The sequence below is a fragment of the Ziziphus jujuba genome, chromosome 9 (assembly GCF_031755915.1).
Source record: "Ziziphus jujuba cultivar Dongzao chromosome 9, ASM3175591v1".
Taxonomy (NCBI): domain Eukaryota; kingdom Viridiplantae; phylum Streptophyta; class Magnoliopsida; order Rosales; family Rhamnaceae; genus Ziziphus; species Ziziphus jujuba.
In genome coordinates this window covers 9,584,175-9,597,188 of record NC_083387.1, presented here as the reverse complement: position 1 = coordinate 9,597,188, position 13,014 = coordinate 9,584,175, and the positions used below count along the sequence as shown (strand labels likewise).

The following is a 13,014-nucleotide window of genomic DNA, read 5'->3' as shown; positions in this document are numbered from 1 at the left end:
AACTTTTCTAGCTCTTTTGGCACTGAATGATATATGTGTTCCATATTATGATAGAGCTTAAATAAGATAGAAACATAAAGGTATATGACTTAACAATCATGTTACATACATTTGGCACATACATTATCTACATATATGGTATACAACCCCCACCCCACTTCCCCCAAAAAAAAAAAAAAAAAATCTAAATCAAATTAAAGACCTGAATTTTCTGATAGGAGCTATCCAAAATACATGCAAGGGAGTTGTTTAACCAAATCTTTAATCGGGATATATTAAATAAAATGGCCCTACCATTACTAAATCTGATTTCAAGCAACATAACATAAATGTTTCGGTCATTGTCACACACACAATCAAAATGGAAATACGCAAGTTGGTGTTTAATGCGTGATTAATTGGTATGAGGGCCCTTTTGAATTGATTTATTCATTCGCTAGCTTGTGTTCCATCTATTTCTTTTTCTTATTGTTATTTTATTGTCGTCACCTAGTATTTTGATCTACCTTTTGAATTGATTTATTCATTCGCTAGCTTGTGTTCCATCTATTTCTTTTTCTTATTGTTATTTTATTGTCGTCACCTAGTATTTTTATCTATATAAGTAGCAGGTCATTTGTGACACTCCATGCATATTGGAAACATATATCATAAAATTTATTAGGTATAGCAATTGTAGCCATGAAATCCTCTTGTGCCATCTTAGCTCTCCTTCTCCTTGTTTTGGTAAGTATTATTTGTATCCTTCTCTTCATTGTTATTCATTCTAATAGAGTTTTTGAAGGAAAAAAAAAAAAAAAAATTCTTATGGGTCCAAAATTTCAAAGATGCGTTGAAATGAGATTTCATGCTCATGAACTTGGCTTTTTTTGTTTTTTAACATTTAAAGGGATTCAAACTCGTACAGAAAAACAATTAATTTTGTCATTAAATTGTGTGCGAAGGGATTGTGGCCATTAACTCTAGCAAAGCCATCTAACCACATTTCCTTAGTGGGTTTGGTGCTAGGTTATGGTTCAACTGGCCTTTTTTTTTTTTTTTTTGTTTGTTTTTGATGGATTATGGTTCAACGGCCTTGGAAAAGCCTTTTTGGGTCTCATGGATAGAGGCCCTCTTATGAGGGAATAATCTCTGGTAGGCCCCTTGAGGCTCATTCAATAAGTCGGATGTGTTAATCATATCCAGACTGACTCTTTTTTTTTTTCTTTTTCCTCTCTTCCCATTCATCTGGGAAAAAAAAAAAAAAAAAACTCTTTTTTTTCATTTCAATAAATAAATAAAATAACATATTCTTTTCTCGTTTATAAAATCAAAATTGTCGGTTTAGCTCTTGATCTGGTTAACAATCGACTCTTGTAGATTTAAGTCCAACATCATGTTTCTCCTTCTTAACTTTAAATAATGCTTGAAAACGATTTCAAATAAAAACTTAAAAGAAAAAAAAAAAGTTTATCATGTTATATTACATGTGTTTTTCTCACAGCTTCCTTTCCCTTTCTTATATGGATCTTACAGTTTGCTAGTACTATTGAGTCAAGGATTGAACCAGGAGCATACTGGAGAAGTGTGATGAAAGATCAGCCTATGCCAAAGGCAATTCACAGGCTTATTCCTTCATATTCAGTAGCAGAGCATTCCAACGAAAAATCCAACTGCAATGAAGAAGAAGTGAACTCTTTTGGTGAGAACTCTAGATCCAAACCTGATACCACAATAATTTACAATGATCATGTTAAAACAGCAAAATCTTCTGTCAAGCAATTCGAAGCCACGCCGGATGTCACAGTTATTTACAATGATGATGTTAAATCGACAAAATCTTCTTCGGTGAAGAACTTTGATGGCTCTTCTGATGCCACAATTATTTATAATGATGCTAAACCGGCAAAATCCTCTGGTCAGAGTTTTGAGGCTGCCCCTGATGTCACAATCATTTACAATGGCGCTAAACCAGGTGAGAGTTTTAAGGTTGCCCCTGATGCCACAATCATTTACAATGGTGCTAAACCAGCAAAATCCTCTGGTGAGAGTTTTGAGGCTGCCCCTGATGCCACAATCATTTACAATGGCGCTAAACCAGCAAAATCCTCTGGTGAGAGTTTTGATGTTGCCCCAGATGCCACAATCATTTACAATGGTGCTAAACCAGCAAAATCCGCTGGTGAGAGTTTTTATGTTGCCTCTGATGCCACAATTATCTACAATGGTGCTAAACCAGCAAAATCCTCTGGTGAGAGTTTTGAGGCTGCCCCTGATGCCACAATCATTTACAATGGTGCTAAACCAGCAAAATCCTCTGGTGAGAGTTTTGATGTTGCCCCTGATGCCACAATTATCTACAATGGTGCTAAACCAGCAAAATCCTCTGACGAGAGTTTTGAGGCTGCCCCTGATGCCACAATCATTTACAATGGTGCTAAACCAGCAAAATCCTCTGGTGAGAGTTTTGATGTTGCCCCTGATGCCACAATTATCTACAATGGTGCTAAACCAGCAAAATCCTCTGACGAGAGTTTTGAGGCTGCCCCTGATGCCACAATCATTTACAATGGTGCTAAACCAGCAAAATCCGCTGGTGAGAGTTTTTATGTTGCCCCTGATGCCACAATTATCTACAATGGTGCTAAACCAGCAAAATCCTCTGGTGAGAGCTCTGAGGCTGCCCCTGATGTCAAAATTATTTTCAATGGTGCCAAACTAGCAAAACCCTCTATTGAGAGTTTTGAGGCTGCCCCTGATGCCACAATTATTTACAATGATCCTAAACCAGTACAACCCTATGAGGCTGCCCCTGATGTCACAATTATTTATAATGATGCTAAACCAGCTAAATCCACCATCAAGTACTTTGAGACCACCCCTGATGCCACAATTATTTACAATGGTGCCAAGCCTGCAGAATCCACTGTTCAAGACTTCGAAGGCACATCCGACACAATTGTTTACCATGATGATGCAAGAAAAGCAGAATCCTTTGTTAAGGACTTCGTGACTGCACCTGATGTCACAGCAACCTACCATGGTGGCTTTGGGTCCTTATAAAGGAAAGAAGCCATCTGCAAAGCCAAGGCCAAAGAATCCTGTTTATGTGGAGTGACAGTATTGGATTTCTGTTGTTTAAAAACTATGTTTAAATCAAATTAGGTTTCTATGTATCTGTATGCTTTAGGAATGAAATAAGCTAGCAAGATATGTGATGCAGCATGATTAATTATTGTAAAACATATGGTTTCTGTATTATGTATGTTATGTGTTTTCTAACTAATATTAGTGTGGTTATGTTCCTATAAAGGGTTTCTAGATGTTCATGTATTAGAAATGTTTCTTTTATTTGATTTTTGATTGCTATATGTTTTACAAAATATGACAGGGAAGGAAAACTAAAAGTACAGAAAGAAACAGTACTTATAAACCAGAAGGATACCAGATATAATTCTTCACACAGATCAGATACAGTTTACTCAATTTGATGCACCATTTGCAGTCAGAAAATTAATTGGGAGTTTGGAATCTGACGTTCCATTGGAGAAAAAACCAGAAAAAAAAAAAAAAAGGATTTTTAATTTTTATCTGTCTATTTTGAAAGAAAATTATGAAGAAAATAATATGGCATCAAATTTAGAATAAATGTGTCTATCATCTGTTTCTTCAAAATAATAATATCAAAATTATATTTGGCATTGTCACATGTAGCATGTAAGTTTCTATATATGCAATTATACATATGTAGGCATTTCAAAATGAAAAATATTATTTGATAAGTAATCTCTAACGGAATATACATATTATATATTAATTTAATTTATTACCGTTAATGGGTTCAATTTTGGAATTTAGTATAAAAGATAATAGAATAAAATGTCTTAACTAAAATTTGCTATATAAAATGGTAGTCATCATCAATGATGACAGATAGCAAGACTCTTTCTAAACAATACATGCAAAGATCCTTGTCAAGTTCTCCATGTGTTATCTTTCACAAATAAGCAAAATTTTCCTTGTATATAAATGCTAAGATAATGCAAAATATATAGAATTTTTTCCACATAACATATTTGCGTTCTTTGTCTTCTTCCTTAATTAGATAAAATTAGTTAATTTTCCTAGTGTTCTTTCTTAATTTATTGGTAAATATAATACAGGATCTCCCATTGATATACATACAGATGTCTGATTAATTATTGTTTGGTATTTTTACTACGTAATTGCAATTAATGGATTCAAAAAAGAAAAAAAAAAGGGGGACTAATACATTGACAGTGTGTACTTCCAGCTATACGCGTAAAACATGAAGATCATCTTAGCTTTCCTTTGCATTATCATTTCTCAACAGCTTTCTTCACTTGCATGCTGTTTCCTCTTTTCTATCAATTCTTCTTATACTCTCTTTTATCAACACTATATTTGTTTTAGCTTACACACACACACACACACACACACAAAAAAAAAAAAACATATCTAACCCTTCATGATTATGCTCCCCAAGATTCTTTCTGAATCACCATTTAAGATTGTTTTAGTGGCTGTCACTAAGTTTTCCATGATGATCATACACATAAACATATAGATATTTTATACAAGCGTGAAAAAATATTAATTGTCTATTGGATTCTATCTGGCACCTTACGTTAGGCAGTAAAGTGGTTTATTATTGGTAATAAAAATCATATCCTTGATAATAGAATGTTAAACACATAGTATAAGCTGTTCGATGGAGTTCAATATATTATTTTTGTAAAATATGTAACTGTTGCATGTAAGTGTGTGCATATAAATAGCATATTAGTCGTTATTATGTTAAAGTTTTGAGGTATATGATCAATTTCAAGCAAGGCTAGGTGTTTTTTTGTAAAATGTTAGTTTGTATCCTCTCAAAAAAAAAAAAAAATGTTGGTTTGTAGACCTCAGCTATGCCAAAAAAGACCCTGGTGGTTACTGAAAATCATCTTGAAAGACCAAACCATGCCAAAAGCAATCAAAGATCTTCTTCATCAAGATGTGTTAGCAGCATGGCTAGCAATTTTGACAATAGGCCCAATGTTATAATTTACAAAGGTTCAAATGAAACAGAGAGTTTCACTAGGAATTTTGACAATAGGCCAATTGCTATAATTTACAAGGGATCAGATGAAACAGATCGTTTCGTTAGGAATTTTGACAATAGTCCTAATGCAATAAGTTACAAAGGATCAGATGAAACAGATTGTTCACAAAGAATTTTAAAAATAACCCTAATGTTATAATTTACCATACCCATAAGAAGCCTGAAGAAGAGAAATTTGAAAGTGTTAGAGTTCGTGGCAACGTTAGCCACACTTTTGACCAAACCCAAGGCGTATGCATTCTAGGTTGAGGGTGTGTATCTTAGTGTCTTTTCATGCTTATTTTGTTTTTATTTCTACCAGTTTATTTTAGGACCTTAAGTTGGTGTTTAAGAACATCAAATGACATAAAATTAACCACATAAACTAGATTATGTCACGAATTAGAAAGCTGGTTAAAGTACTTGAGCAACTTAACCTATTTGGAGGACCTTGGTGATGTGGCAAGCTTGGATTTGGTTTCTATCTTATCCAGTGAACCAAGTAACATGTATCAAGACCTCATGAGACTACTTCAACATGCAGAAAGCTATACGGAAGCAACCATTGGACCAAAAGTGATAACATTGGATTCACACCACCGGTTGTTTTTGTTTTGAAGCACTTGGGTTTCACTAGCTGGTTTGGACGGTTTTACTTATTGCATTCACATTTGCTTTATATATAATATATTCTGGTATCAATGAAAAAAAAAAAAAAAAAAAAAAAAAACAACTAAGTCTTTTTTGCTCAGATTGAGATTGAAAAAACATTACAAACATATCCAAACCAATCGAGGTTTGACTAAGCTACTTGATTTAGCTAAACGTAATTGCAAATCCGTAAGGAAAAAAGCTTCACTAAATCATAACCACGAGCCTAATAACTTCAAGTTGTTTTTAGAACCAACCTTACATTCCCTCGTAAACAAAGCATGAAGGAGAAGAAGAAGTTAATGAGCAAGTCAAGAGCGGCTGAAATCTGGAAGGTTGCATACAGTATGTTATGCATATATTTTTATACATATGTCTCTGTTATTATAAGTAGACACAATTTGAGTTGAAAATAAAAAAGATTTAAAACCTCCTTTTATCTCGTTATTTCATCCTGTTAATCATAATTTATAGCAATTGAATACGATTTTAAGAGTTACAAAATATTATGATATTTTAATAATTTTTATCTTCTATTTTTTTTTTTTTTTATAGATGGGAAATTCGAATTGAGAATCAATATTGTCCGAGAAAACCATTGGATTGACCCAAGGAAACGATACATTGGCACGGACACAATATTTTGACAACATAAAATGGGGGGAAAAAAAGGTATTTTGAATATGGTTGCACTATCCCTTTGGAAAGGTCAATTAAAAATAATCATTTATGATAATCCTCAAATGTTGATTCAACCTTGATGATAAAATCTTCCTTTCCCAATTTATTAAAAAAAATTGATTATAACAATCTATTAAAAAATTGATTCACCAAATAGTATGGCAACATATTATTAATTAAAAAATTAATATAAATTAGACACAGATAAATGAATCTCCAATAAAATATTATTATTGAAAATAATTTAAGCCAATTCAATTATGTGTCCCAATGGATTTAATAATTTCACGCTGCCTATGATCTTGGTGCTTCAAGGTTTTTTTTTTTTTTTTTTTTTTTTGTGTGTGTGTGTGGGGTGAATCCAGATTGTAAAGACATTTATTAGATGATGAATAATAATGGAAACACAAAAACCAATCATGTTGGCTCGTGTAGATATATTTTGTTCTTAGCCCAAAAAAAGAAACAAATTGTGGACACATTTGGTCATATTCGGACAAAAGTCCCCAGCCTACACGACCCGTATCATGACGTAGCAATGGTAGCTCTTTCAATGTGAACACAAAAATCAGTTATGTGTATAAATTCAATGCCAGCGAGCACAACGCAACATTAAATATTGAATACCATAGCATCTTTTATTATTATTTAATTAAAAAAATATATCCAATTTAGAATTTAAAAGATTTTAAAATTTTTTAAAAGTTTAGAAATATTCGATTTAGATTTTAAAAGAGACCATACAAGTCTAATAATATTCAATTCAGATTTTGATAGGTTTTATAAAAGTCCATTAGAATCTAGATGTATTCAATTAAGACTTTGTAGAATTTTTTTAAAATCTGATGGTATTCAAAAAGTCATTAATTTTAAAAGATTTTAAAAAATAATGGATTTTAATGGATTTGAAAGGATTTTAACAGTAAAATTGTTAAAAAAATTGTCAATATAAAATCAAGTCTTTAACCTAAAAATTTCGTTGGATTCTTATAAAATGTTTATAGAGTCTGTAGAATTTCATAACAATTCATCAAATCCTTTAAAGTCTATAACTCATTTTAAATCTATCAAACTCTAAATTGAATACATCTCCCTAAAAATTTACCATTTAAAATTAAATAAATAAATTTTATAAAAATAAAAGAAAAATTCCTCAAAAATTAGGCTATATAACACGTAGCGTAGTCCATCTTTTCCAAAGATATGCTTCGAACCAGACTTTTTCTTATATCATTCCTAGCAAGAAGCCAAAAACATAATAAATCATTTAAACATCTTGTTTTTATTTCAAATAAAATAAAACAAGCTGCTTGGCTAACGTTATTATATGTTATGAGGAATACTCCAAAAATGTTAACCATTTGTTTGATAAGGTTTATGATTTTGGCTTTCAGTATTTATTTTAATTGTTTATGTATATAATTAGGTCATACTTAAGAAACGGATAAATTGAAAACCATTTCAAACGGTTAGTAAAATCAGGCTCATTTTGATTAAAAAAAAAAAAATCCCCATTATAAATGTCTATTGTATAATTTATAATTCATTTATATTTTATCTTTCAAAATTAATAGTCATAAGTAGTCTTTTGAACATATTTTAGCTAGTTATTTAGTTTTTTTGCCTCCAATGTACAAAATGATAATATTACTAATAATTTGAAGAACGACATGTCTCTTTTGATTTATTATTATTTTTTTATTTCTTTTCTTTTGTCTTATAGTCGTCAAGTGGTATCTTTGAGTTGATAGAATCAATAGTTATCTACCTAGTCATAGGTACATGAATTTCCAAATTTATCCAGCCTGTGAAAACACGACGCAGCAAAAGACAATAAAATCAGTAGCAGATGGAAATTACAAGAAGAAAGGCGACGAAAAAGAAGCAAACGAGAACCAAATACCTTATCTGAACGTATATGCAAGGCAAACGCCAGAGAAGATAAAAAATCTAATTATCGAAATGTAGTGACCTAATTTTCTCTTTGGCACTATCCCAAAATCAGTTAATCTGATGGGATTTTTCCATTACTATTCTTTAATCAATTAGGATATAAAAAGTTAAAAGTAAGACCCTGCAATTAACTACCCATATAATATCAACTAAAATAATATATATTTTTGTCACCAATAAGAAATGAAACTATACAATTTGATGTATCCAAAGCGATTCAACGTCCTTTTGAAGAGATTTTTAAGGTCTTCTACCTATTTAGTTCATCTATATAAGTAGGGAGTTCATTTGAAACGCCTCCACGAATATTGAAAACTACTAGTTTCTCCATATACCAGTTGCAGCCATGAAATTTACTAGTGCTATGTTAGCTCTCCTTTTACTTTTGGTAAGCACCGTTTGATTTCCATACTCCGTTGGTCTTATAAGCTATCACTCTCATATAATTGGTAGGGAAAAAAATTGCTATTTTGCGATTTGTCATCATTCATCCGCTTCTAATATGGTTTGAATTTTCGATATCCATCTAAGCCTATCATCCTAATGAGGATGTTACCTGGCTAATGGTCCAAGTCACTTTCTTCTAAATAGATGAAGAAAGGGTATTCTCATTGTTGAATCTAATTAATTTTCTTTATTAACACTTGACTTAGTTAGCTTTATGATCTGTAAAAGGTAATCATATTTTATTGACATTTTTTTTGCTAATCATAATTAACCATTGTACTTATCACATTTCTCACTTGCTTTATGTCTCCCCTTCTCCCTCTCTCTCTCTCTCTCTCTCTCTCTCTCTCTCTCTCTCTTGTTTTTGATCATGCAGTTTGCTAGTACTATAGAATCAAGAAACGAACCGGGAACATACTGGAAAAGTGTGGCTAAAGATCAGCCGATGACGCAGGAAGAAGGTCTGGGGCTTACTCCATCGAGTTCAGCACCAAAGCATTCCAATAACGAAGATGATCCAGTGATGAATTATTTTGATCATCTATTGAAATCCTCACCCAGTGTTAGAAATGTCCCTAATGACAATACCCAAACACCAGAATCCAGCTCCCCAGTTAAGGACTCTGGGGCCACACCTGAGATGATCACAATTGTAATCCATGTTAAAATACCAACTTCATTTATCACATCTCCTCCTTATTACTATGCCAATGCTGTTCTGAAAGGAAAAAATCCGTCTCCTTTCAACGGCGGTGGTGGCGTTCCGATGGCCCATGCTCATTCTCTTCCACAAGTAAACAACCCATTTCCTTACAATGGCCACGCTGTTCCACAAGGGAATTACAAGCCATCGTCGGCGTCTCCTTTCAATGGGGACGCAGTTCCTAAAGGAAAGAGTAGCCCATCTCCTTACGTTGCAGATATGGCTGTTCCAAAAGGAGAGAAGGAGAGCCACCAAACTCCTTTCTATGGCAACGATGGTGTTGAAGAAGAAATAATAGAAAAGAACCCATCTCCTTTTAATGGCTATGCTGTTCCTGAAGGAAAGAACCCATCTCCTTACAATATTGGTTATGGTGTTTTGAAGGGAAAGATTCCATCTCCTTACAATGGTTATGGTGTTCCAAAAGGAAACAACCCATCCGCAGAGCCAAGTCCGAAAGATTCTCCGGTTCCTAAAGGAAAGAACCCATCAGTACTGCAGGCAAGTCCCAAGATTTCTCTTCATGCTGCGTGAGAGAGAAAAAAAGAAAGCATGTAATGAGAATATAAATTGAACTTGGCGATGTTGCTCTCTTGCCCCCTCAGCTGAGTTTCTATGTCTCTTTATGCATGCTTTTGCAAATCAAATAAGTTATATGTTAATATACCATATGCTCAAGCTTCGAAAACTAAAATAAGCTATATGTGTGATTATGTAGCATGCTAGTTGCCGCGCAAGGTTCATGGTTGTAAACCATATGGTTTAATTTAGTTTATGTTTGTGATGTATGTTATATGTTTTTAGTCGAAGTGGAAATTTTAAATATGGTATATCAGTTATATCATATTTAGGAAATTATGATAGTAATGAAAATATATATTTATCTTTAATAACAAAATAACAAAGATAATTCTCTTAAAATTTTTATATGCAAAATAGACTTTGTTGAAAAATATGCAATGGAGTTTATCAGAATCGTTTGAATGATTAACATAAATGAAATTTATATATATTGACACAGAAATGAGAAACAAGGAAGCAAAGATACTATTAATTTTCTTGCATAAAATTGCAACCATTATCCAGAATTAAGTAAGGAAATTAAACTAAAATCTTCTGGCTGAGGTTTATTGATTTCCTTAAAAGTAAAACCTTTTTTCTATCTGCACAAACCACACTATCAAGCAGCACTAAAACCAATAATCAGGTTTACATATATATCACCACTCCATAGTTGGCATATAGACACCAACATATAAATAGCACTGACTTAATGTCACTCTATAACGTTACTATATGGAAGCTGCAGGTGGAATTCAAACCAAATTATCAGCAGGGAAAAAATGGCAAACAGGGGAAGTTCCCTCGCTCAATCCCAAGCACGCGAAACGGGGTATGATCACGGTTCCACTGCGACGTATCCATATCGCAAACAGCTAAAGCTTCCGCTTTTTAATTATTCTCACCGCCTAACGAAACCTTATAAACCTTGTTCTCACTTTTCTGGCTATGGCAATAGAACACTGCATGAGGATATCTCAATGAATGACATGCTACCATCTTGGAAGCTGAAATCTCTTTACGCAATTCCAAGATTGTATAATTCTGGAAACTGACATTTGAATGGCTCAAATACTCAGTTGTAACAACACTGAAAGAGGAATCCAATCCGCAAAGGCCACGTGTGAAATCAAGTATGGATTCTAACGAAGTAGAACAGAATATGTTCTCTCCTTTAATGGGTTTGTTCTCATAGTGATTGAGTGTGTCTTCCATGGCTTTGGCTTGGGGAGAATCAGGTGAAAAGGAGAAGAATTGAAGAAGGTTTGGAAGTTGATTCATTTAGAAAGGGATTGAATCAGCTTCTTCTCTTGGCAAAAAATGAGGAGAAGTTGAAGGGTTTTTCCTATGGAAATAGACTAGGCATTGTTTTGCCTACAAACAGATCTTTTGTGGTGAAGAAAATCATTTCTGAAGGGTTCATGTGATTCATATGGGATGATGATGATGATGATGATGATTGATGAACAGGGTCACGATGATCATCCATGTCATGTTGAGAACTACCCGGGAGTTGAATTTTCTTATCTTCATCTCGGGTTTGGGATTCCATACTCTGCATATTCATCCTCCTACATGCACTACCATAAGCGCACTGCAAATGATATCTTTATACAGTACAGTGGACATACTGTGAGATTGGAAGTTTATATATAATCTTAAGAATTGAATTGAAGTACATACATTTTAAGAGAAATAGAGTCTCCAATATTTTTCTGTACCTAGTCAAATTTTTTGCTGAATTGCAAATCATGTGTTTTTCTTTTGTGTATAAATCCAAATCTTGAAAACATTGAACACCAAACAGAAATCAAATAGATAAACTATATTTTTTTAATTAAAAGACATGAAGAATGGAATTATATAATTTGGAATTTATACCATGACAGGAAGTAGATGTAGTAAGAGACTGGAAGAAGCAAGTCCTAGACCCATCTTTCTTTCGCCTGTTAGAAAATCCTGCTGCTGAAGATCAAACGAGAAACGCATATGATGTATAGCAAGAAGATTTTGAAAATTATAAAAATTAATAAAGAAAAATGGAAAAACCTTTTCTCTAGTAACTTTTTTTTTTTAATTAAATATGATAATATCTCTTCCTAGACTTGCATTTTTATTTCCCAATGAAATTATATTTGAAAAGGGCCTACTATATGGGTCATATTGCATGATTCTTCTCCCATTATATTATTTATCCTAAATAACGGAATTTTTATACTATAAATCGAGTTATTAGTGTTTTTTTTTTTTTTTTTTTTTTTTTTGTGTGTGGATAAAGAGTTATTAGTAGTTGGACAAATAGAAATCATATTGTAATGTCCGCCGGACATAAATGCATATCAAAAATAGAGAGGAAGAACAAAATAGTGAGGGAAAATTGTTTCTAAATTTTTATATGTATATTTAGAGAGGAAAAATTACCATAACTGGAATCTTTATTGTGTCCAAAAATGGAATCTTTTTTTTTTCTTTTTTTTTTTTGAGTAATGAATGTATGCTTCCATTAGAAAATACTTAGATACATAAAAAAAATAATAATAATAATAAATGGAAAGGAAAAAGGAAAGGATAAAACTAAAAGTACATAGAATATCGTTAAAAAGAAAATTCCACAAAACACCGACCGGCGCTAAGTGTCAAAACCCTTGTAGGGCTTTTCATCTTTGACCTTCATTGTTTCACCCGTTTAGTTTTCACATTGATTTTCATGAACAAGTGGTTGAATTATTACTTATTTTTGCAGGTTTAGTAAGTGGACCCCACAACCACAATCATGTAAGAGTTCAAAAAGCCAGAAGATTTTGGATGGTACGAAAGATTTCAGTAGAGGCAAGGCAAAGTTGTTTATAACTAGCCCATAACTGATGCTAGACTCCTGGTTCACCTTCTTATGGAAATAAGATCAGATGAGAAGTTGGACATTTATTATCTGTTA

The 13,014-nt window shown here is 32.8% G+C and overlaps 1 protein-coding gene and 1 pseudogene across 1 annotated transcript; one reads left to right on the top strand and one right to left on the bottom strand.

Annotated features, from left to right (window-relative positions):
- The first annotated feature begins 571 nt into the window (after positions 1-571).
- Positions 572-3,302, top strand: LOC125424298 (nucleoporin NSP1). Its single transcript, XM_048481278.2, has 2 exons — positions 572-726; positions 1,516-3,302. The coding sequence occupies exons 1-2, from the start codon at positions 682-684 to the stop codon at positions 3,040-3,042; spliced, it is 1,572 nt and encodes a 523-aa protein (XP_048337235.2). The 5' UTR covers positions 572-681; the 3' UTR covers positions 3,043-3,302.
- A 7,508-nt stretch (positions 3,303-10,810) lies between these two features.
- On the bottom strand, positions 10,811-11,996 carry LOC107426851 (BURP domain-containing protein BNM2A-like; annotated as a pseudogene).
- Positions 11,997-13,014: the final 1,018 nt, after the last annotated feature.

What these genes read in the sequence shown, in the direction of transcription:
- LOC125424298 (XM_048481278.2), top strand. Translation starts at nt 682, where the DNA reads ATGAAATCCTCTTGTGCCATCTTAGCTCTCCTTCTCCTTGTTTTG. An exon ending in CTCTCCTTCTCCTTGTTTTG is followed by an intron (nt 727 to 1,515) that starts GTAAGTATTATT and finishes TGGATCTTACAG; the next exon opens with TTTGCTAGTACTATTGAGTC.